This window comes from Halichoerus grypus, chromosome 6, assembly GCF_964656455.1.
Source record: "Halichoerus grypus chromosome 6, mHalGry1.hap1.1, whole genome shotgun sequence".
Classification (NCBI taxonomy): domain Eukaryota; kingdom Metazoa; phylum Chordata; class Mammalia; order Carnivora; family Phocidae; genus Halichoerus; species Halichoerus grypus.
The window spans coordinates 141466987-141492349 of NC_135717.1; the positions used below are offsets into that span (position 1 = coordinate 141466987).

The 25363-nt window shown below is 34.2% G+C and overlaps 1 protein-coding gene across 1 annotated transcript in view; it reads left to right on the plus strand.

Annotated features, from left to right (window-relative positions):
- PTPRQ (protein tyrosine phosphatase receptor type Q) overlaps positions 1 to 25363 on the plus strand; it is a 199769-nt gene that overhangs the window by 42906 nt on the left and 131500 nt on the right. The window contains exons 17-22 of the mRNA XM_078074126.1: positions 4309 to 4429; positions 16941 to 17101; positions 17809 to 17954; positions 22734 to 22902; positions 24330 to 24620; positions 24878 to 25153. Of these exons, the coding sequence (XP_077930252.1) occupies positions 4309 to 4429; positions 16941 to 17101; positions 17809 to 17954; positions 22734 to 22902; positions 24330 to 24620; positions 24878 to 25153 (1164 nt within the window). The remainder of the gene's footprint in view (positions 1 to 4308; positions 4430 to 16940; positions 17102 to 17808; positions 17955 to 22733; positions 22903 to 24329; positions 24621 to 24877; positions 25154 to 25363) is intronic.

Consider the following 25363-nt stretch of genomic DNA (forward strand, 5'->3'; position numbering starts at 1 on the left):
AAGATTTTACTTATTTATTTGACAGAGAGAGGGTACAAGTAGGCAGAGAGGCAGGCAGAGGGAGAGGGAGAAGCAAGCTGTCTGCTGAGCAGGGAGCCTGATGTGGGGCTTGATCCCAGAATCCTGGGATCATGACCTGAACCGAAGGCAGCCGCTTAACCGACTGAGCCACCCAAGCACCCCTAAAATGCTCTTTTTTTAAAAATTATGTTATGTTAATCACCATACATTACATCATTAGTTTTTGATGCAGTGTTCCATGATTCGTTGTTTGCGTATAACACCCAGTGCTCCATGCAGAACATGCCCTCTTTAATACCCATCACCAGGCTGACCCATCCTCCCATCCCCCTCCCCTCTAGAACCCTCAGTTTGTTTTTCAGAGTCCATCGTCTCTCATGGTTCGTCTCCCCCTCCGATTTCCCCCCCTTCATTCTTCCCCTCCTGCTATCTTCTTCTTCTTCTTTTTTTTTTTTTTAACATATAATGTATTATTTGCTTCAGAGGTACAGATCTGTGATTCAACAGTCTTGCACACTTCACAGCGCTCACCATAACACATACCCTCCCTAATGTCTATCACCCAGCCACCCCATCCCTTCCACCCCCCACCACTCCAGCAACCCTCAGTTTGTTTCCTGAGATTAAGAATTCCTCATATCAGTGAGGTCATATGATACATGTCTTTTCTGATTGACTTATTTCACTCATAAAATGCTCTTTTTTGTTTCTGAAGTCATCCTTGCTCTGTAAGAAATCAGCAATATCTTTTATGGGAATTTTTAGGCTAAAATCTTGGTTTGAATAGTCTGAACATCAACTAATGTAGGTTATGACTGTGTTTTTCAACTTTAATGTTCATAAGAATAGATATTTACATCAGTTTTGTAGTAGATTCTGTTATATCAACCTGCAGTCTTTTTTATTGTATTAGGATTAGCTTGCTAATGAGTTCAGGCCAGTTTCCAGGTTTCTCTACATAATTTGCCAAGATGCTATTCCTGAATGTTAATAGCCTTCATATTGAATATTTAAACATATCTTTTCCTAACCTGAATAAAATCAACTTTACTACTGAGACCACTTTACACTGGTACCTCACCAAGTTCTAGGTATATATCATGCTAAGAAAATTACTTTTGAGGAATATATTTGGGATTTGGATTTACATTTTATGTTTTATACATTGTATATATTTGAGACTGTTATTTTTATTTTTATTTCTGCAAAGGGAAGTCCTGTTGTTATGAGGGATATCATAAGTGTTTGTAGGGTGTCTTTCCCCACCTCTCTTTCAAGTTTTTCCATCCTCAAGTTTGGTTGCATTCTGTGGATGTTCAGATTCTAATCATTCAGCAGGACAAAATGTGCATTATATACTTCTAGAAGAGGGAAGGCCTTTCTCTGCATTGTTCTTATTTTATCCAAAATGACAGTCTTCAGAGCTTTCTCCTCTGTTTTAGGTCCTTCCCTGTTTTTGCCTCCATCAAATTACTTCATTAAAGCATCCTGGTGGGCTGCTCGGTTTGTCCCAGGTTCTAAGTACTCTCATGGGTTGGTCTTCCTTAGTCATTGCATCTACTAACTATGCTTATTTCTCCATCAAAACTCAAACCTGTCCAAATTTTCATTCTTTCATAGTTCAATTCTTTGTGCTGAAAGAAAGTAAAAATTAACCTAATAAATAAATCCTTCCCAATGGGACGATTGTTAAAGGCTGGGGCGGGGGTGAGGTTAGCTCTTTTTTCCATCTTAGGTAATGCCTAAGGAAGATGTACTAAATCATCTATGCAATGCCCTTTTGAACATAGTATCCACTTTTTTTTTTTCTAACTTAATAAAATAGTCCTGATGGTAAGAATTTGAGGTCTATATGCAGGAACCTAGACCAGTAGTAAACATATATGCTGAGCAGACAGAGTTGTCTACAGAGTTGACAAAAGTCTTTTTTGTTTGTTTGTCTATTTTGTTTGTTTGTTTGTTTACCACTTAAGTCAATAGTTTCAAACTATACTGTGTATCTGAATTACCTGGACTGTTAAACTTACCATGGTATAAGTCACCATGGTGAACTTACCATCTAAGTCCTTGGCCAAGTCATTGATATAATTGCTAATGAGCAGGTTGAAGAACAAGACCCCTTTATTGAAAAATTTCAGCAAATCAAGAATGGATAAAGGACTGAGAAGCTTTGCTTTCTTGGGTATTAGGTGCTCTTGGCCCTCATGAAACTTGTGGTTTAGTGGAAGAGATCTAAATTTGATTTGTGTATAGATGAATAATCTTTATAACTTTAATCACTGGCTTAAGTATTTCCCCCAAATTATTCCTAAGGACAAAAGAGGAATTTTAGCTACTTTGAGGCATCAGAGGAAGTGTAACTGAGGAAGTTACACCTAAGCTGTGACCTGAAGGAAAGCGACTGAAGAGGGAGGATAAGAGATAGGAAAGACCACAGCAACCAGAGGGAGGAAGAGTCTTATGAATACCCTTCTCACCTATTCTCATATGCTCTGTCATGATGAATTCGATAGATTGCAGAAGATATTATTGCATTTATGTATTCTGATTTCCCTCTTCCTTTCTTTAAAGTAAATTTAATTTTTAAAAATTTATTTTATGCCTGGAAGTTTGTGCCTCTTAATCCCCTTTGCCAATTTCATTTTTTAAATTGTGCTTCGGAATACAAATGCCAAAATGATTAAGACTTAGTTTGCTATAGTACATATTTTGTTTAGATAGACATGTTAATTGTATTTAATTAGCAATAAAAAGTTTTACATAAAAAAGGAAAATACCCAAGGATATACTGAAATTAAAATAAAACACTCAGAATTATCTGATATTTGACATAAAAGCTTAAAGCATATTATAGAATAGAAATGCTTAGTTACAACATATTATGTTCTAAATCAGTACTATTTTTGATTTAAATCCTTTTTTTTTCCAATGATAAACAGAAGTTAAGATTGTAAAGATGTTAGTAGAAATATCATAGGCTTTTGTTTTGACAAATGAGAGTTCTCAGAAGTAATTCATATCTTGGGAAACAGACATTTCCAAGTGATATATGGATTCTTGTGATAATCAATATTTGATAGCATTTTTATTGTAGTGCCTGTGAGAATACCAAATGAAAATATGAATACAACTGTCACCATTATTCCTTAGAATTCATCTCATAAACCTTTTCTCTGCTCAATAATTTTTTTGTTGTTGGAAAGTTCTTGTTACCAAAATAATGAAAACACACATATACACAAACAAGCATATGTACACACACAATCTAGCTGAGATTATTCAGAAAATCAAAAAGAAATTAAAATAATTCAGGTAAGGTTTTCTTCAAATTATTGGAAAAAGTGATGTGCGCACGTGCTAATCTATAAATTAACATTGTTCAAAGATCTGAACAAATTCTTAAAACTTCTATTAGCTACCTATAAGTTCATTTTCCACATATAACTATAACAGTGATAAAAATTTTTAGTAATTTATACCCTTCTATATGCAAAATTTGTATGTTAATCTTCTAAGACATTACTGTGGTGTTATGCAGTAGCTGAGAAATGCCATTCTAAATATTTTATCTAAATGTAAATATGAACTTGGCTAAGTAGCTTGCTAGTAGTTTTTTTTAGTGCTTATCCAGTGCAGAATGGCTAAGTTATTTGAATCCTTATGCTGTCATAGCAAAATTAGAAGTAGACCCTAACCTGTCCATATTCTTATTTATGTGCTACATTGGTTTTCTTTGTCACCATTCAATTTTGAAGACTCAGTGAACAAATTTTGTTACTATTTTACAGTTTAATGACAACTGAAATTGAGGAATGTAGTTTTTATTTGTGAGGTCAGTCATTTTAACTGCTCTCCCAGTGTTATGCTTATCATTTTACCACTTCTTGAATGTGTGATTTTTTTCCACTTCTTTTTATTGTTTGAGGAGCACTTTTACTGCATATTATATTTATTCACCCCAGTAGTTTTATTTTTACTAGAGGATGATAATTTACCAAGATGTACTTGAACAGTAGGTGAATCACTGTGACATACCCCTTGTTCTTTTTTCTCATGAAATATTTTTTTCCATTGAATCACAGAAACAGATGTTCTAACACCACCATGCAAATCTCTTTTTATCATCTCATTTTGAAAGTAAACAATTAGTCTCCCATGCTCATGGAGAAAGACACTATGCCTGATTCATTTACCAGAATGTTTATAATGAAAACTTTGTGCATTTCCATTTTAGCCTTCTCTTACATATGTTTAATAAAATATATTATCCTTGCCCTAACTTTTCAGCTCCTGATTCTCCTCCCAAAGACTTCTCTGTAAAACAGTTGTCTGGTGTCACGGTGAAGTTGTCATGGCAACCACCCCTGGAGCCAAATGGAATTATCCTCTATTACACAGTTTATGTCTGGTAAGAAATTTTTTCTTTTTTGGAAATAGTTCTGAGAACAAGTATTAATCTGTAACATAATAGGAATGTAGTTTTTTTATTTCAGAATGTGATGCTACATTAAGAACCTGATTGTTAATAGGCTAGTTAATATGCTTTTTTAAAGAAACAAGTCTTTCCCATACTATGTAGAAGTCCAAGCATAGTCAAATAACATAATTTTTGTACCTAAAAAAATGTATATCATGCATAATTATACTAAATTTCTGCTCTTAAAAGTCATTGATTAATCAACTTCTGTGCATACAATCATATAATTTTAAACTCAGAGTTTTACACAAGTATTCTGTATGTCACTGTCTTGTTAAGTTCCTTTGAGCAGAATAGTTTTAACTAAAATTTAACTGAAAGGTATTTCTTCACAAATCTGTTATTTAAGGTCAATTTTCCAATGAAATTTAAGCAGTGTGTCTATTTTTTTTTCTGATCACCTTTACCCTGATTACCTATTTATGTGTCAGTTTTGTAAAAGATTAAATCCTATAGCTCATATCACATCAGTTAACAACATGGTTTTACTGCTTCATGAAAACTCAATATAAAAATCCTCACTTTGATCATAAAAAGATTCACCAGTTATATATTTCCTAGTGGATTTTAAATATTTCAACTCAGAAAATACAACTTACACAATACTTTATAGAACATACGCATTTCTTACCTTTATATTCCTGACTTGAAGTTCCAACACTGAGAGGCTATGATGTTTTAAGGAAGTCTACTCTTCTTTTTCCTAAATTAAGACTTTTCTTTCCCTAATCTCTCTTTAAACCCTTTGCATACCACTCTTCAGGACTGTACTTCCTATTTTTTTCATTGCCTGATTCCTAGTCATTTTGCCTAGTCATGGAAGAATTGAGAGTGGCATGAGAAATATCAATAGGAAGAGAAGCAATGGGAAGAAGGTAACCATTCTCCTCTGTGGCCCAGTTCATTTGTTTATCCATTTTTCATTACTTCATTCAACAAAATTGATAAAGTGTCTGTATACCAGTGAACAAGACACACATATGACTCCTGCCCCCAAGGAACTTATATTCTAAAGGGATAACTGGACTATATATCGCATAACAAACAAATGAAGGAAAGTCAGGGGAAAGAGGGATACTTTTGATGGGATGCTTAGGGAAATCCTTTTTGAAAAAGTTGTTCTGAGTTACAGTCTGGATGACAAGAATGAGCTTTTTATCATATGAAGATCGGCAAGGTGGAATTTTCCAAGAATAAAGAACATCAGCTGTATAGGCTCTGTGAAAAACATAATTTGTCATTTTGAAGACCAGAGATGTCAGTGTTGCTGGGGGTTAGAGAGACAGAGTAATACTGAGGGATAGGAGGCAGACATAGGTCAGGAGCCAAGCCACAAAAAGGATTTGAATTTTCATTTAACTGTAATAAGAGTTACTAGAGAATTTTAAGCACTTTGGGTACTTTATGGAGAAAGAATTGTAGAATTGTAGATGGCAAAACTGTTAGCAGGAATACTAGCTAGGAGCTTATTTTAGTAGTCTGGGCAATAGATGTTACTGGCAATGGAGGAGAGAAGTGGGTAGCTTTTTTCTACATCTAGGAAGGAGAGTTGACAGAACTTGGAGATACACTGGCTGTGGGGATAAAAAAAAAAAAAAAAAAAAAGATGAATCAATGATGACTTTTAGATTTTTGAATCAAGAATGATGCCATTTTATTGAGTTAGGAAAAATGGAAGTGAAACAAGTTAATAAAAGTGAGAATCAAGATTTTATGACTGGGCTTTCTGGCCCATACTGTAGGGACAGTCTCATCCCTCTATACAGTGATCATGCTGTGTAAATTCAACTCCCCAGTGGTGCATTCTCTCTCCTCTTTTGAGGTGTGTCTCTTTTCTGTCTCACTTCGTAAGATGGATTCTAGGTGCAAGGGAAGCCCACTGAAAGTGGGGTCAGGGAATCTCAAGTCTGTAATATTATGGCTCATCTTACCTGGCTTTTTGGGAATCGTGCTGCTGCCCACCTGTAGTCATAGCTTCTAGTCACAGTTTCTAGTTCTGATTTTCCATTCTATCCTTGATCCAACCTCAGGTTTATTCTAATGCCCTAGCTCTCTTAGCATGTCTGTCTTAACCTTCAGATAGCTAGATGCTTTCATCAATCTACAGTGGGCAGGATTGCAAAGGTAACTTCCACATCCTTCCCTAGCCCCGGATGATCTGCTAGAGGGGCGTTTAGATCTTGCTGAACATGGTGACATACTGAAGACAGAGATTCTGTAAGAGGCTTATCATTTTTCTCTCCATCCTAAGAAGGAGCAAGCCCTTCTTACTGCCATTCAGAGAGGTATTTATAGAGACATTGAGTCAGAGAAGCTGCTCCTAGGATCAGCTGGAGAGTTTAAGATTGCAGAATTAGGGTGGTCACTACATGAGGCATCATCCAAGAGAATCACCTCCCTCCTTTGTACTGGAGAGAGCCAGGATCCCCCTTTTAAGACTGTTGAAGTATATCCCCAGCTGTAGGATGACTCTAAAAAAATAATTGAACTGGATCACAGCAAATTCATCAAAACCAGCAAATAGCCAAAAAAAAACAAAAAACAAAAAACAAAGCATCAACTAGCGAACAATCTTAAGACTCTTGTAGGGAAAGAAATCCTTGAGCCAGGGCTGCTATATAATCTGTCAAGAACAGGCTACTGGTATGTATTTTACTGTTGACTGCCTGCCTGAATCTAGAATGTTACTGAAAATTTTATATGTATATTTTACTGAGCGGGCAGTAACTCAGTCTCTCCATTCAGAAAGTTCCACTTCAATAAATAAGATACTCTGAAGTCAAAGTAGCCATGAGAATCATGCTAACTTTGCTGGTCTCATAATCTAGGGGCAAGGTTCAACTGCAGAGGCCCCACAGCCTGTTTTGAGTAAGGTGTCCTTGTGAAAAATGAACTTGGAGTCCAGTTGTGGGAATGTGGCCACTTTGCCCTGACTCGTTCAGTTAAAGAGCCGTTCAATGACCTTCTAAGTGCCTGAGTGTGTGTGTAACTTATTGGGCAGCCAAGCCTGATAAAGCTGTTGGAATGAATATGTGAATTTTTCTTTTTAAGTGTTAAAATAAAGATTTTTTTAAAAGATGCATAAATTTATTAAAACTTTAAAGATATTTCACAACTTATTGAGATTAGAGAAATAATCTCTTAATATATTAACTCTAACAATTTAGACATCCCAGGAGTTAGATTTCAAACGATATAGAAAGAACTACTTATAAAAGGTTTTAATATTACATGTTTTTGTTCCAAGTCTAGTTTTTTGTCTAGACTTGGAACACTTTTGGAGACATGGGGTTGAATTTTGGCACTGCTGTTCAATTATCTGTGTGGTTCTCTTAAAATATTGGATAAATGGTGGTATTGTTATTAACAGTGTTCCTGTTTCAGGGGTTCACATTTCTTTCATACTTCTTAGGTTCCATTATTTTAGTTGTTCCAGTAATTACCAGATTCTTTTAAAAACAACATCTTTTGATGTTTGTTATTTTCAGTATGTCTACCAAATGCAGACTGCCTATTTTATTAATTATAATGGGTGACTTCTCTCTTTGTCATGAATATTTCTCTACAAAATGAGGTTTAATGTGCAGACATTTTATAACCACTCCTATGTGAGTCACATTTGATTTTTAGATGGTGTGCACAGAAATCTGCTTTAACTAATTGCATTTTTAAATGATGTTTCCTTTTAAACTTTTTGTGTAATAGCTTTTATCATTTATCAAGATGATAAAGTAGCATTTTTTCCCTCAGTTATATTGATAAATTATGTTATATATGTCTAAACGGTAAACAATCTTTGCATTACAAGGGCAACCACCATTAAATAAATGAATTCCTATTAGAGCAGTTATTCTTTTAATACACTTTAGATTGAGGTGTAGTATTGTAGTAAACTGATACAAAGCTCATTTACTTACTTTATATAGATCTTGCTTGACTCACAATAGGGTTACATCCTGATAAACCCATCATAAGTTGAAAGTATCATTAAGTCAAAAATGTACTTAATATACCTAATCTGCAGAATACCACAGCTTAGCCCAGCCTATTTTAAATATGTTTAGAACACCTACATTAGCCTACAGTTGGGCAAAATCCTCTAACACAGACCTACTTTACAATAAAATGTTAATACATCATGTAATTTATTGAATACTTTACTGAAACAGAATGGTCATATGGGCACAGAATGGTTGTAAGTGTATTGGTTGTTGGTCCTCATGATCGTGTAGCTGACTGGGAGCTGTGGCTTGCTGCCTCTCCCAGTATCATGAGAGAGGATCGTACTGCATATGGCTAGCCAGGGAAAAGGTCAAAATTTAAAATTCCAAGTACACTTCCTACTGAATGTGTATTGCTCTTCACACCATCATGAAATGGAAAAATTCTAAGTGGAACCATTGTAAGTTGGGAACCATCTGTAGTTGAATTCAACTTGGATTTGTTTAGCAATTTACTTCTATATTTTTAGTAAAATTTAACAGTAGTTTTCTTTTTTTGTTTATAAATCTTCTATGTGAATGCCATATAAGGTATAGCTAAAAGACTGGAGTAAAAGTAATGTTGAAAATTCTAGCTTATGTACAAATCTTGGCTTTTGGATGTTTCTCATTTTCTTAGTAGTAATTTTGAGAAGTAATTCTGAACTAGTCAGTCTGACAAATGTTGATTAAACTCTGTGGGGAGATAAAAAATATAGAGAGAATTTAAAAATGATTGTAGACTAATTGGAGATAAAGTATGTGTGTGAAATAATTCTAAAAATACTTGCTAAGTAGTATATTAGGAAGTCAGCTTTTTTAAGAATGCCATTGGTCAAATAATTTCTCCCGTAACATAAAAGTTTACCTTTTGAAATGGCCTTCTATTTGCTCAAAGTATGCTTAGTTCTCTTGCTTCCAGTTTTCTAAAATATGTTCACCCTATTAAAACTACCTGTTTGAGCATACAATATAGATCAATAATCAGAAAGGGAAGGTTATAAAGATAGATTGATAAATCAGGAGAACATCTCATTGGAAACAGTACAGTAGTCTCCCCTTTTCTGCGGTTTTGCTTTCTGCAATATCACTTACCCACAGTCAACCTCAGCCCAGAAGTGGATGATCCTCCTGACAAATCATCAGAAGGTCAATAATAGCCTAATGCTGCATCACAATGCCTACATCATTCACCTCGCTTCATTTCATCACGTAGGCATTTCATCATGTTACATCTTCACAAGAAGAAGGGTGAGTACAGTACAGTAAGATATTTTAAGAGAGGTCACATTCACATAATTTTATTATAATATATTGTTATAATTATTCTATCTCATTATTAGTTATTGTTGTTAATCTCTTACTGTGCCTAACTTATAAATTAAACTTCATCATAGGTATGTATATACAGAAAGAAACATAATATAGATAGGGTTCAGAACTGTCTATGGTTTCAGGTAGAAATCCACTGGGGGTCTTGGAATGTATCCTCTATGGATTAAGGAGGACAATTTTATATGAAGGCTTGGAGGCATATGAATGAACTGTGCCAGGAAGTTGATAAGTAGCATTGTAGAAATGGAATATTGGGGTCAAATTGGGCTGGGAGAGATATGAACACAGGTAGAGGAAGTGGTTCAATACAGGGATGCCCTTGAGTTGTTTAACTTGAGGTTTCTAGTGGGATATTAAAAGCTCCATCTCAGTTCTATTTGTTAGTCATTTTTCTGAATGACCTGGATGAACGTGAGTGCCAAGTCATAAACAGGCTACTTGTGGGCCACCTGTGCTTTGCTGGACCTGTGAACTGTTAATAAATTTTGAATAGAATTCTGTCAGCATTTAACAGTGAATAGATCTCTAGTAAAACTTCAGGTTCCTTTGTTTCTTACAGAAATCAGGAAGTTTGCCATATTCCCTGTGATAAAAATCAGCTGGAGTTGAATAGAAACTGTCTTTAGATGGAGCAGTTGCTTGGCAATTTACCAGAGTTCCCACTACACCCTGTTTCAAATCCAGTCTTCTTAGTCATTTATTTTGCTTGGGTGGATCTTGAATTTTTACACCCTCAATTTAGGGGTCTTTAAATCACATTTGTGATATGTACACAGCTGGGAGAGATTGTGATTTCCTTGCATTACAGACTTGGGGAAAAAAACATCTTGGAGAGGTAGGCAAAAGGGCCCAAGAGGGATAGTGTAGTCGTTAGTATTTTGGGAGAAATGTGTTAAGTTTCTTACCTATATTATTTATTTTTCATAAAAATATCATAAAGAGAATATTATTGCCACTTTGTAGGTGTGGAAGCTGAGTTCTGAGATTAAGGAGTTACTTAAATTTACAGAGCTAGAAGATGACAGTAAGAATTCATACCTAGATCTTAGTCCTAAATCATGCATTTCTCAAATCACTAGGAATAAGTGTTATGACTGGCATTTGTTCTAAATATTCAGCAGTATACTTACAGGATTAGGGAAGTCTTAGTTTGATAAAAGTATTTGTGATAAACACTTATGGGGTTATGATAAATTCAGCTTATTGCATCAACTCATATGGGCTATTTCTACCAAAAAAAATCACTCGTTTGTTATTGGTCTGCATTAATTGATATATTCATTGTGAGGGAATAAGTATACTGTTTCATGTGCAAACCATTTGGTTACTGGTCTCTGTCTGTGCTATATAGACAAAGTAGAGCTTGTTCAGGGAGGAATGATGCAGATGGAAATACTCAGGATCAAGGCATGTGAGAAACTGCTGGGAGAATGGGAAGAGGTTTCAGTCAAGACTTCTAGTTTCAAGTGACTAGACCCAACTTAAACTGGCTTACACAAAAATGGGAATTTATTGACACATGGCTGAAAATCCGGGATATACTAATTGGATGTAGGAGCTCAAATAATTTCATTAGATGTGGTTAACAGTAGGAAGCTTGCATGGATAACAGAAAGACAGCCTTATATTTTAAGTATAATGGTACAGGAAGAAAGCAGGAGATGATGAAGCTAGAGAGGTGGGCAGCACAGATACATGGATTTTTGAGGCTTGAATAAGGGTATACATATATCTCTATTTGTCCATCTATTGGGAGAATATGAATTTCAATATTGTACAGGATTTAAAATTTTTATTTTAACCCTGTACCCAAAGATCACACTGCTAGAGAAAATACTCCAAGGACTTTCCACTCCTCTTGTAATAAAATTCAAACTTCTTATTCTGGCCTGAGGAATTGCATCCACTCTCAGGGAATGAAATCTTTTTCCTTCAGCTCAAGCACAACCCTCCCCCTGTCTTCTGGTCCTTAATTCCTTGTGTCTACTCTAAGATCATGGTTTATAAATGGCTCCCCAGCTTCAACCTCATTCTCTTTATGGCTTTTGCCTTTAATCTTATAAATGTGTCTTTTTTGCTAAAGGCAAACAAACAAGACAAAATCGAGCCAAATCAACCAGCCAACCAAATGATGACAATAAGAAAACAGCGACAACAAATAAATACCGTGCTTTCACTCAGACTTTCTCTGAAACTCTAGAAGAGCTTTAGGATCATAGACTGTGCAGCTATTTATGTCTTACTAGTTTGGGGTTGTTTAATACATAATTGTGAGTCTATTAGACCTACTCAGCTATGCAGGGTAGTTGTTCTAGAGTAAGGTGCAACATAGAAGAGCAGATTCCTTATACTGGGAAAATTAGTGAAAATCACTGGTTCATAGAGGAAGAGAATATTTGACAGAGTCAAGTGGATGCTGAAATTATTGGAAGTGTTATTTAGTTAGTGAAATATTTAATCTAGAATATTTATATAACAGCAGATTATAGCTTTGAAAACAAATACATAGGAATGGACAAGGATGGATATGTCATTTGGTTAGATTACCCACATGGAACAAAATACCAAATGATGAAATTTAGAATTAAGACCATGACCTTTCAAAGGGTCTCAAACCATGTGTAGAAAACCATTCACGTTCATGCTTAGGGAAATGGAATTTGTTTCAGTCTTCCCAGGTGGTTTTGGTACTCAAGATTCCTTCACTGGCAGTTGTTGCTTAACATGATCTTGATGTGATAAGAGATGAGCAAAGTAAGTTCTAAACCAGACCAAAGAAACTGCTCTTCTACTCTAGAATTTCCTTTATGCCTAGATGTCAAAATGTGCTCCATTTTTTGAAACAAAAATCATAACTTGATGAGGAAATAACTTTATTTTAAAGACTCCATTAATCCCATCCCAAGACATTTTCTTGGTGTTACCAGTGAGTATAGACAGAGAAACTGCATCCTATATTTATTCAGAATAGTTCCAAGGTCATTCAAATTCTTTTGATGTCTCAAATTCAAGAAAGCTTTTAAAATGTTCTAGTAAGTTTCTAGAATTAAATCAGTAAAACAAAGGCACTGAGGACTCCCCTCAAATTTTTTTTCAGTTTGAAAATTTACACTGACTAGGAGGTTTGCCTGATGTTGAAAGTTATCTATTTTAGAGATTAAGTATTGTTGGCATTTATATTCCTTCCATTTCTACACAGTTTATACTTTTGGATATGTAAGACTTAGACCTGTTTTGTCAGGGAGGCCTCTATTCTTTCTCTCCCCACCACACTCAGCTCCCCATTCTACTTGCAGACCTTACAAACTAACTTTCTAGTCTACAATTTCCTACATCTTTGGGAGCTATGCTTTAGTCTCCTTGTCTAGATGTTACCAATAGTCAAATTTTACAGATTTATTGTTTTTTTTTACGATTTAATTTTTTTGCTCTTCTCCTTTTCTTTGCTGTTGGCCACTGGTGGGGTGGGATGGGGAGAGGTGTTGTCCTTGTCCTTAAAGGGATCCCATTCTTATTAATTAATTGTTTTATAATTATTTACTATTTTGTCTATTTTGAAGACGGGGCTAAATCTTACTCATATTTATTTCTAACATAGTTCCTGAATAAAGTAGATGTTCAATAAATTTTGTCAAATGTTGATTGTATACATATCATTTCTAAATTCAGAGGGGCTGGGGAGGTATCTATCCTTTGTTTGGAGCACTAATTGGAAGAACAATGCCTTTCTAACTCTAATATATATTGTTTTCCATTTAAAACATTACAGTAAAATATAGAAAAGGGAATGTGTACGTTATGCAAAAAAGAAAAAAGGACCACAAATGACCAATATACATATGAAAAGATATTCTGTCTCACAAATGGTTAGGGATGTACAGATTAAATAGATTTTTGTTTGGTCAAACTTGCAGTAATTAAGAAGATTAATATCCAGACTAGTAATAAGAGTTTTCCAAAAGATGTGCTCTCACACATTGTTGTTGTGGCTCTAAATTATAATCACTCATAGTTTGGAAAGGAAACAATTGGAATAATTAGAATTTTAAAAAAATCAAACCATTTGATTCAATGATTACACTACTGGGAATTTAACCTATAGAAATCCAGGTGCCATTCTGAAAAGGCATTTGTGTAAGAATGATTACTGCATCATGGTTAGTAACTAAGAGAGAGAGAGAGAGAGAAAGCAACCTAAATGTTAATTTTATAGAAGAATGGCTGAATAACTACGATATATCCAAATTAGGGAAAATAATGGTAAGAATCATTGTTATTATCACATAGATAGATCATATAAGCAAAAAACAAGATATAGAAGAACATATACTTTTATAAATGGAAATAAAACACTCTAATGGAACACCTAATATTCCTATTATAATATTTTTAAACTAATAAGAACAAAACAGAGATCTTTAAGCCAGTTAAAACCAAAAGATTATGGCCATGTCAAACCTGGGTTTCTCATGCATGGGAGGGAGTGTGGCCCATCTGAACTGCAGGGCTGCTCACTGAGACTCCTCCTTGGAGTGCAGAGAGCTCAGGCATCAGCCCAGAGGTTCATGGGTCTTTTCTCCAATCTGGCAATTGCATAAGAGCAAGGAGGATGGAGTCAGATCCTCAGAGACAGCAGCACTTCTCTTTCATTTTTACTTCTAAGTTCTCAGTTATAGAGCAAACTGTGTCTTGATCTATGTTCTGAATTTGGATCAGAAATTGAAATTTCAGTTGAAGTTTACTGATGCTCAGATATTTTTTTTTACCTTAGTCATTAAAATACCAGCAACAATCCTAAACTCCAAAAGAAAAACAAAAAAACCTGAAACAGCAAGACATATCAGTATCTGAAAAATTTTGTTAATACTATTTTGTCTCAGGGTAAACCAGTATAGATGTAGAAACTATATCTGTATATGCTGAGGTGGATTATTGGTTTTGTTATTCAGACAATTTATAAAGACTATCTTCTTCTTACCAAAATATCTGGATATGTGAGACAGAATTTACTTTTGACCTGCCTTTTCCAGGTAATTGCCTCCATTCTTCATTATTTATGGAACATAATCAGGGTTTTTCTTCCTGTAGGCATAGTCATCTGCACTACTTTGTTGTGAAGGTCAGGGCAAGAAGGTAGTGATGCAAGGCAGCAGATAGCATTAAAAAATATGCTTGAAAAGGAATTTTAAAAATAGATAAAATGCAATTAGATTACTTTAGCTAATTTCATAGCTTTGGAGATCTGAATTGGATTAACCATACTGCAGTGTTCTAATGACCTGTGACCAATGACAGGAGTATGGAATTGGGTAAAGTTTCTATGACAAGGCATCTTTCTCTGAGACTAACAGCCACAGCATTAAGTTCTAAAAGCCCCCTCCTGGGTCTCAGTGAAGTCCCTACTGCTTCTGAGAGACACTGTCTGATGGAACTGTTTCAAATTGCTGAATAGGCTTGCTAATCCTGCCTGTCTCCAATCACATACTCTGAATCTATATTTTTCTCACTATGGTAAGCTTTCCAACTACTTTTCAGATAAGCGTACTTAATATTTGGAGTAGATTGACACTTTTGTAATAGTAAAACCATGCCTGAAATGTCTGTCTTTGTGGATACTCTTAATTATTTCAATGGCAAAGAGAGAGCATTTTATATTCAGAGGAAATAATATCCATTTACTTCTTGGGTGCTTTGTGATACAGAGGAAAAATGAGATTACGTGAGAGATACTTTTTCTGTGATGTTGATCATATTCCCTTACTTACATTCTTTCATAATTAATTTTATTGCTCTTAAAAATCTAAACTTCTTTTTTTTGAAAGATTTGTTTATTTGAGAGAGAGGTGGGGGAGGGACAGAGGGAGAGAGAGAATCTCAAGCAGACTCCCCACTGAGCACAGAGCCTGACGCAGGGCTGGATCCCAGGCCCCCGAAAGGATGACCTGAGTCGAAATCAAGAGTCAGACGCTTAACTGACTGAGCCACCCAGGTGCCCCTAAATTTCTTTTTAAATGCAATTTTCAGTACCCCTATATACATGTTCATTTTTTAATTTAGATTCTAATCTATACTTAATTCAAAACTATAGAAACTCTACGAGCATGACTGAAATAAAATAATTGTAGTCTTATATTACTTAGCAACATTTTATTCTTTAGATTTTCTTTTTCCCCTTGTGATTTCAGTACTTACTTGGAGAGTTTTTAATCAATATTTATTTGTGTTTTCTTTTCTGGAGTGACATTTTAAATACTTCTAAGATTTAATTGGATGAAAGACATGAGCTCTACCTTTTTCTTTTTTGTATATTATACGTACATTATTTTCAGTTTGTTTCCAGTTAATACATAATTTATTATAAATTAATAATTAAAGGGTAATTAATATAATTCATAAACAAAAGATAACCCATAGGCTCACTATTTTAGATGATACTATTCAAATATTTACTATTTTTTGAATTGGTCTAAGGTAAATATTACTTTTGTACAATATATGAAAAGGGAATTTGTTTGACAAAGAGTATAAATAAGATGTTGCCAGCACTTAAAAAGAACAAATATTTGAACAAACTAAAACATGGGTATGAAAAGGAGTAGTATAATTATTTGGACTACACAGTATTCCTAGAGCTCTATTGAAATCAGTCCAGGTAAATTCTAATAAGAACATCTTATTAACACTTGATTGAATTACTAAATATACTTGAAAACAAAAGAAATTTATTTATTGAATTATTTTGAATTTCACTCTTTTCAGCATTTCAGAATAAGTGGCTTCTTTATCCTGTTAGTCTGGATTAAGATATTTCTGTGCATTAATGTTGCTTATTTTTTTTTTTTTTTTTTTTAAAGATTTATTTATTTATTTATTTGAGAGAGAATGAGAGACAGAGAGCATGAGAGGGAGGAGGGTCAGAGGGAGAAGCAGACTCCCCGCTGAGCAGGGAGCCCGATGCGGGACTCGATCCCGGGACTCCAGGATCATGACCTGAGCCGAAGGCAGTCGCTTAACCAACTGAGCCACCCAGGCGCCCAATGTTGCTTATTTTTAATGTGCTTGTGCCCAAAATGTATATGTAATGTTTAATAGTCAGTTATACAGATAATTTCTTTTTTTTCTCCCAGGGATAGATCATCATTAAAAGCTATTAATGTAACTGAAACATCATTAGAATTCTCAGATTTGGACTATGATGTTGAATATAATGCTTATGTAACAGCTAGCACCAGGTTTGGTGATGGGAAAATGAGAAGCAGTATCATTAACTTTCGAACACCCGAGGGAGGTGAGTTCTTTTGGATGTAGGCCAAGTAAAAGAAGATCCTACTCAGAAAAAATAAGCATTAGATATCAAAATGTATTATTAAGCTTAATATCTGTCATCATTTTGGAGGCAAAATTGCTTTTTGGTCATTTCCTAGCTGTGTGATGTTGGGAAAGCGAATCTCTCTGTGCCTCAGTTTCCTATCTGTATTAATGGAAACGATATATACCTAATTTACAGGGTCCTTATGAGGATTAAATGAGTTTATATTTGTAAATGCACTCAGTACAGAACTTGATAGTTAGTAAGCATTTTATGTATTTGTTAAATGAAACAGAGTAAAATGCATGAAGTTAGCTCTCTACCTTTGTTCTCTATTATCAGATTTCAAGATTCTAAGTTAAATTAGAATTTCATATTATGTGTTTTATTTTGGAGACTTGTTATAATGTTTGTTTTTTTTTTCAAATACAGGGCAGTAGGCATGTTTTAGAGCTGGGATTGTGTTTTACCAGTAAGAAATCTAACAGTCCTCTGCTTGGATGTTGCTATGATATAGTGTGAGAGGGATGGCCCAATGAGTCTATGGATTTCATTTCTGACTTCTAATTTTTTTTTTTTTTTAAAACGATGGTCATCACTTATCAGAGACAGGTAAAATTTAGAACATTTCAGACATTATTTGGAGCCACAAGTACAGTTTTCTGTTCAATTGTTTTTTTTTATAGCACCAAGTGATCCTCCCAAAGATGTTCATTATGCAAATCTCAGTTCTTCATCAATAATGCTCTTTTGGATGCCTCCTTCAAAACCTAATGGGATTATACAATATTATTCTGTTTATTACAAAAATACTTCAGGTACTTTTGTGCAGGTAAGACCTGAGTTTTCTTCTGGTTCTTTATTTATATCCTTCAGTTTTATTGATGATGATATAGACTTGGCCTGGTAGAAAAATCATTTATCTTACACTGATAATTATGCACAGACATTTTATAAAACGCCCATTGACGTTGAAAAAACGTGATGAGAAATGTCAGATACATTTTAATCTAGCTATGCATGCTTCCACATTTCAAATGTATTGCTAACAATGAAGCTGCCACCTATTTAAAATTCTATGTATAAATATGGCCCTTAATTCTACTTCTCCAAGAAGTGTTCTCTGAGGAGTTGATGGTTTAATTTACCCTCGGTTATTTCTTAGCTAAATTTTTTCCCTTTTGTTTGTATACAATATAAATAGTTTTCAAGTTTGGATGTGTTTGCGTATTTTTTTTTCAATTTAAAAAATTTTCAACTACTAGCAGGAGGGGTTGTTATTATTATTTAGTATTAGATGTAATAAAACCACTAGTAATGTGGTTATTTAACTTGAAGTATGCAGGGTTTTAGGATCGCACAGTTTTCTGATGTGAATGATGGTTATGAAAGTAGCTAAAATGCATTTCATGTAGAGAAGTATTTTCAGTTTACTCAATAGAGATCCTCTATTTTATCCAAACTAAATATTTTATAGAACTCTAATACATGAAAAAGGTAAAAATTAGGAATGGTTGTGATTGAATCAGGAATGGAGGGAGTTGGAATATAATTTGGAAAAGAACTAACTTCAAAGAAATGTTACAGTTTACAATCTCAGGAAATAAAGCATGCTTTATTGTACTATTTGCTTTAGTGTGTCTATGATGCAGTTTAGGCCGGTCAGTGGGGTCAGAGTAGGACGTTACCAGCCGTCTCAGGACTAACCTGGTAACCAGTGGGGTCAGAGCAGGAGGTTACCAGCCGTCTCAGGACTAACCTAGTAACCAGTGGGGTCAGAGCAGGACGTTACCAGCCGTCTCAGGACTAACCTAGCAACCTAGCAGTGAATAAGACAAAGTCAAGGTTGGTTTGGTTTTTATATTCTGCTCAAGGCCCTCTAAAGGTAGGGGTTGAATAAGTGTGACTACTTAAAACTTCATGCCAAAAGGAAAACTACTTTATACAAGACATGAAGATATAGATATAACTATATATATATATAGTTATAGATGTAGACTTTTTAAACAAATACCTTAAGAGCAGAAGAAGAAAGGAGGATCCTTTTTCCCTGCTTCTATGTACATTAAGCAATTTCTCCTATTCCTTCTTGTTCTACGCTATTTGGAGAAAAGAAATGGGATTAGTGTGCAATTTATTATTATTTTTAACACAATGTTGTTTACAAATTTAACAATGTGTCATTGTGTCACAGAGGCCATTCAAAATGCAGATTTTTCTTCTTTCATGCATTTAACAAAAATATTGCAAAGTGACGTCAGTAGTTCTAAATCTTAGTAAAGGTTTTGCCTCTGCACAATTTACTTTATGACCGGTATACCAAATTCTGTTTTGGTTCTCTTTGTCCACATCTAAATAATGAAGTGTAAACATCTAACTATAGTTTCAACATGATCTTATGAGCCTATTTACTCAAACCTGGGTATATGATACCATCCCATTTATAATTCATCTATCTTAGAAAATGTAATCTTTTATTAAATAATCTTAAGAATGCTTTTAAGTGTGACAGCTGCAAGAGGGCACAGGCTAATGATGTGAAAACATTTCTCATGTTGCTTGAAGTTCATCCGTGCTTTAATTTGTTCCTTCAGTTAGCGTTAAATACAGCATCTTCACTTCCTAATTTTCTATTTTGGGTTGGCAGAATAGAAGAAATCCTCGAAATGAAAATTATACAGCCAAACAAGTGTATCGCTTTTTTCTTCCTCCTTCTCTTTCCCACAGAACTTTGTAGAATACTTCATGCACAGTACATCATATTCTGCTTTTCATTCCTGGTATCTGCTTACTTGTCTTAGCTCCTATGCTATAGCAGATAACTTGAAGAAAAGAGTCATGTGACACGTATCTTTCCATCCCCCAAGGTCCTCTGGTACTGTATCATACATAGGTTTAATGCTCAATAAATATTTTTAGTTGAAAGAACATAAAATTATTGTAATAGACCAACATTATTTTTGGTACTTAGTCATAATGATGGAGCATTTGAGTTTGTGGTGAAGTGATTTTTCCTTCTTACCTTGGGGAATTTAATCTCTCTGCTACCATTTGTTTTTCCTTTGCTTGCTGCACATTCTGTTTAGTAGAGTGTATTAACTCTTCCACATTTTCACTTTTACCCACTTATGTCATATCTCCTCCTGTGCCTGACATAGTGTCTTGTTATACTAACAAAATGCTAATTGAATACTGTACTGGTGGATCCATCAAATTTGGAAGCTTTCACTATATAACTTCTGGCTGCTTTTATATATACAAAGTAGCAAGTCTTAATTCGATAATTTGAGCTGAAAGTTTTTCCCAAAAACAAATAAAATGACTGAAATGATCATCTGGATAATTGATCTAATTCCAAATTTATTACATGTCTAGGCATGCTAAGTCACATATTCATCAGGAATGACTTCTGGATGCTTCAGAATAATTCATTTCTGAATAATCAATAGGTAATTTATTATTGGTAATCAATAGGTAATTTATGACAGGTAATCAGAATAAATTCTATAACAAAGAAAAATTAAAATTTATACCAAAAAGCTATGTTAATATATTTTTCATTACATACTTGTGACTTATTTATTTTATAACTGGAAGTCTGTACCTTTTGATCACCTTCACCCATTTTGCCCACCCCCTCCCACCCTGCAACTCTGGCAACCACCAATCTGTTCTCTGTATCTGTGAGTTCAGGGTTTTGGTTTTTTGTTTGTTTTAGATTCCACATATGAGTGGGATCATATGGTATTTGTCTTTCTCTGTTGGACATATTTCATTCAGCATTATGCCTTCAAGGTTCATGTTTGCTGTCACAAATGGCAAGATTTCCTTCTCTTTAAATGGCTGACTAATTAATTACATTAATATTTTTAAGAGATACTTCATGTAAGCCAGTTATTCCATGTGTCAAATAGGTATGTTAAAAGATATTGAAGTTTACAGATCATATTTTGTGTGAAATTGTTATATTATTTTAACTTATCTGTTCCTAAATAAGCAACCACAAAATTGAGGTAGATCTTTTATTACACTCACTCTTCCCTCCCTTCTCCACCAAATACTGGCAAAAGAACCACAAAACTTTGCTGAATTTAATTTTTTGATACATTATAGAACCATCCTAATTATAAACTTTAGTCAAATTGACTACCCTAAGTTTTTCATTTAGATTTATTTATTTATTTGAGAGAGAGAGTGTGTGTGTGTGTGTGTGTGAGAGTGGGGGGGAGGGGCACTGAGAGAGGGAAGGAGAGAGAGAATCTCAAGCAGACTCCCCGCTGAGCATAGAGCCCAACATGGGGATCGTTCCAGGACAATGAGATCATGACCCCAGCCAAAATCAGGAGTCGGATGCTTGGGGTGCCTGGGTGGCTCAGTCAGTTAAGCGTCTGCCTTCAGCTCAGGTCATGATCCCAGGGTCCTGAAATTGAGCCCCACCTCAGGCTCCCTGCTAGGTGGGGAGTCTGCCTCTCCCTCTCCCTCTGCCTCTCTCTCTTTCCTCCCTCTGTACCAAATAAATAAATAAAATAAAAAAAAAGAGTTGGATGTTTAACTGACTGAGCCACCTAAGCGCCCCAGATTACCCTATGTTTTTCATTTAAATGAACTAATTATCATTTATTGTGCTTTTAATTGTGTACCAGATATGATATTGTTTTATGTGCTTCCATATCATCTAATCCTTAAATCTCTCTGTGAAGGAGAAATAATTATTCCTATTTTATAGATGAGGAAAGAAAAGCTTTGAGTTGAGATGATTTATTGAGGGTTACTCTGCTAGAATTGAATTTAGATCTATAGGAAGCTCAAAGCTTTGTATGGATTGGAATGATTGAGCTTTCTTGGTGTAGATGCACATTATTATTAAGACTTATTCATACTAATTGCCTACATAATTTTTAAGTCTATTTTCCTTTATTTTATAATTGGTTTTAACTATGTGTTTTGTGTTTAAAATATGGTCAGAAAGGAAATGATTGTATAAATAAATTCCCTAATCATCAAAAAATGCCTTAGGACAAATATAACTAGGAGTCAGGCAAAAGAATTTTAAAATTGCTCTTACTCTGCATATAAGAAAGAAAATGCATCTAATGGACTTCCTATTTCTCCCCATGATTATAGAAGAAAAAAAAAAAAGCCTTATTAAGGATGAATAACAACCATTTGAGTTGAGAGAAAGAGGTGAATACTTTCATAATTTCTTCATCATTAGCAGGAAAAAAAAATAAAAGCCTTTATAATAATCCTAAACTTGTTCAAAAATATATGTCAGTGTTTTGAAAAATACTTGAATGTTTTATAAGGAAAACTGACACTGTACAGTTGTAGCATTTTCAATTGGCTGCTGAACGTTCTCCTTAAGCTGGAAGTTTCTACTCTTTGCTGTTCTGTATGTTGGTTTTATGATAAAAAGTACTACCATCCATTTCTCTTTTAGTACAACATATTTCCAGTTTAATTATTGCACTAAAATATTCTATGTTGATTTTTCTCAAATTGACATATTAAAGTAATGAGACAACCAATTCATGGATAATAATTATTTTGGGATGTGCATGTGTACTAAAACTATATTCTGAACAATTAAAACAACATGTTTATTTTTCAGAATTTTACACTCCATGAAGTAACCAATGACTTTGACAATATGACTGTATCTGCAGTAATAGAGAAACTGGCAATATTCAGCTACTATACATTTTGGGTAACAGCAAGTACTTCAGTTGGAAATGGGAATAAAAGCAGTAACATAGTTCAAGTATACACAGATCAAGACAGTATGTAAACAAAAATCATTTATTAATCTTTAATAGGATTAATTTAAAACTTTATTTCAGAACCTTTTTTCTATTTGTATATATTGCTAGTGAAATATGTAATTTATTTAGGCACATTTAACTAATTATTATAGAAGTTTGAAAATGTATTTAATGTTGCTATAAAACTGCTACAATAATAACAGCCTTTTCTATTCATGAAAACTGCTACCATTCATGAAAACTGTCACTTTTATTTCTCCAAAGGATGTCACAGCCATCCAGTTATAAGCATGAAAAATACTGTTGTATACATGGATGGATTTTCCAATACTTAATATACTTGTTCCTCCGCTTTAAGAACTACCTTTTTTTTTTTTTTTTTTTTTTGTAATCTAGCAACTTCCATTTCAGCATTTGAGTCCAAATAGGACTCTATACAGCATCTTTGTTCTTATTGTGATTTTGACTCAGATACCTGGAATCTTTACTTTTTTAACCCCAGAAGTTTCTTGTATACAGCGTCAGCAGTATCCTGTTTGTGCTGAGGATTCAGAAAACTCTAATGATTGAAGTGCTTGATGTTTTTTAGGTTTCAACTTCAAGAATACAATGATACATAAATCATTGCCTATTTCTTCTTGTTTCTGGTGTCCTTTTATTTCTTAAAGACTAGTCTCTTATTGAGAAATGGTATTGACCTAAACTTCTGCTGATAGTAAGATTCTGTGTTGTCTTAAGATTGTAAACTGGCAGACACAATAAGTAGGAGGTGTGAATGCTTTCCTTGTTAGAGCAATCTTTTAAATCGTTTACACATTGAGCAACAGAATAAGATACGAAAAAATACGTGAAAATATGTGCTTGCAGAGTCTTTAGCAAAGTGCTTTAGTGCAGTATGTGGTCAATATCATTTCAGGCATTCTTTAAATGCAGATCTGTCCCCATGTTTTCACCAACCTATAAGTTTCATCAGTGACTATTATAGCACCATGAATAATAAACACTTACTGGGCACAGTTGCAGGTGAGAGGTCTTAGATGTGATATATGTATGCTAAAGATAATCTTTAGAAGACAGAAAATAAAAATATTGTTTAGACAATATACATTATCAAATATTTAAATATCTGAGTATATATACACAGTCATACATGTATAATACATGAATAATCTCCATGTTGTAGGAAAGAAAAGACAAGAGAATATTATATAAAGCAATCTCACACATATTAAAGATGACAGGGTTTATATTTTGAATCATTTTTAATATAATTATTTTGAAATGATACTTTGTAATAGGTGGTATTACTACATCTGCATTTAAACAATGTAAGAGCTGATGGTATAAAAGATGCCATTTCAACAATTACCCTCAGTTTGTGAATTTACTCAAATTTTATTTAGGGTGACTGATAATTTTTATATTTTGCATGTTACCTACCATAGTACCTGAAGGGTTTGTTGGAAACCTAACTTACAAGTCCATTTCGTCAACTGCAATAAATGTAAGCTGGAGCCCGCCGTCTCAACCAAATGGTCTAGTCTTCTACTATGTTTCTCTGAGCTTACAGCAGACTCCTCATCATGTGAGACCACTTCTCGTTACGTATGGGAGAAGCATGTATTTTGATAATCTGGAAAAATATACTGATTATATATTAAAAATCACTCCATCAACAGAAAAGGGATTCTCTGATACCTATACTGCCCAGCTACACATCAAAACTGAAGAAGATGGTAGGCTGGACCCTTTTATTGCCTATAAGCAGATTGTTGCTGTTCTCTTATTTATATTGCTTTTTGATAGAAAACATCATTCTTATATAGAATCTGTTTGTTCTCAAATAATTAGCCTTTCAATAAACATAACTCTATATTTTTTTAAATTAAAATAATTATCTGCTAATAAAATTAAGTCCCATCATTATTAAAGCCTCTTCTTTTTAATGCTAATTCACTTTTGTTTCATTTAATATTCTTTTTTTCTTTTATAGTCCCAGAAACTTCACCAATAATCAACACTTTTAAAAACCTTTCCTCTACCTCAGTTCTCTTATCATGGGATCCCCCAGTAAAGCCAAATGGTGCAATAATAAGTTATGATTTAACTTTACAAGGACCAAATGAAAATTACTCTTTCGTTACTTCTGATAATTATCTAATATTGGAAGAGCTTTCGCCATTTACATTATATAGTTTTTTTGCCGCTGCAAGAACTATAAAAGGACTTGGTCCTTCCAGTACTCTTTTCTTTTACACAGATGAGTCAGGTAAGCCGGAATCCATACCTCTTCACTGTTGCAGCCTTGCTCTCTCTTTTTAAGGAACAGCATGGAAATTGAAAGGATATTCAATTACCTATTTGTAACAGGCTCACAACTATTCATCTACTTTGCTGAACATTTTTTTTCTTAGTTCAAGCTTCAGAATGAAGTGCTTGTTTAAAACAACTTTGGGGCTACTGAGTTCCAAGTATAAAA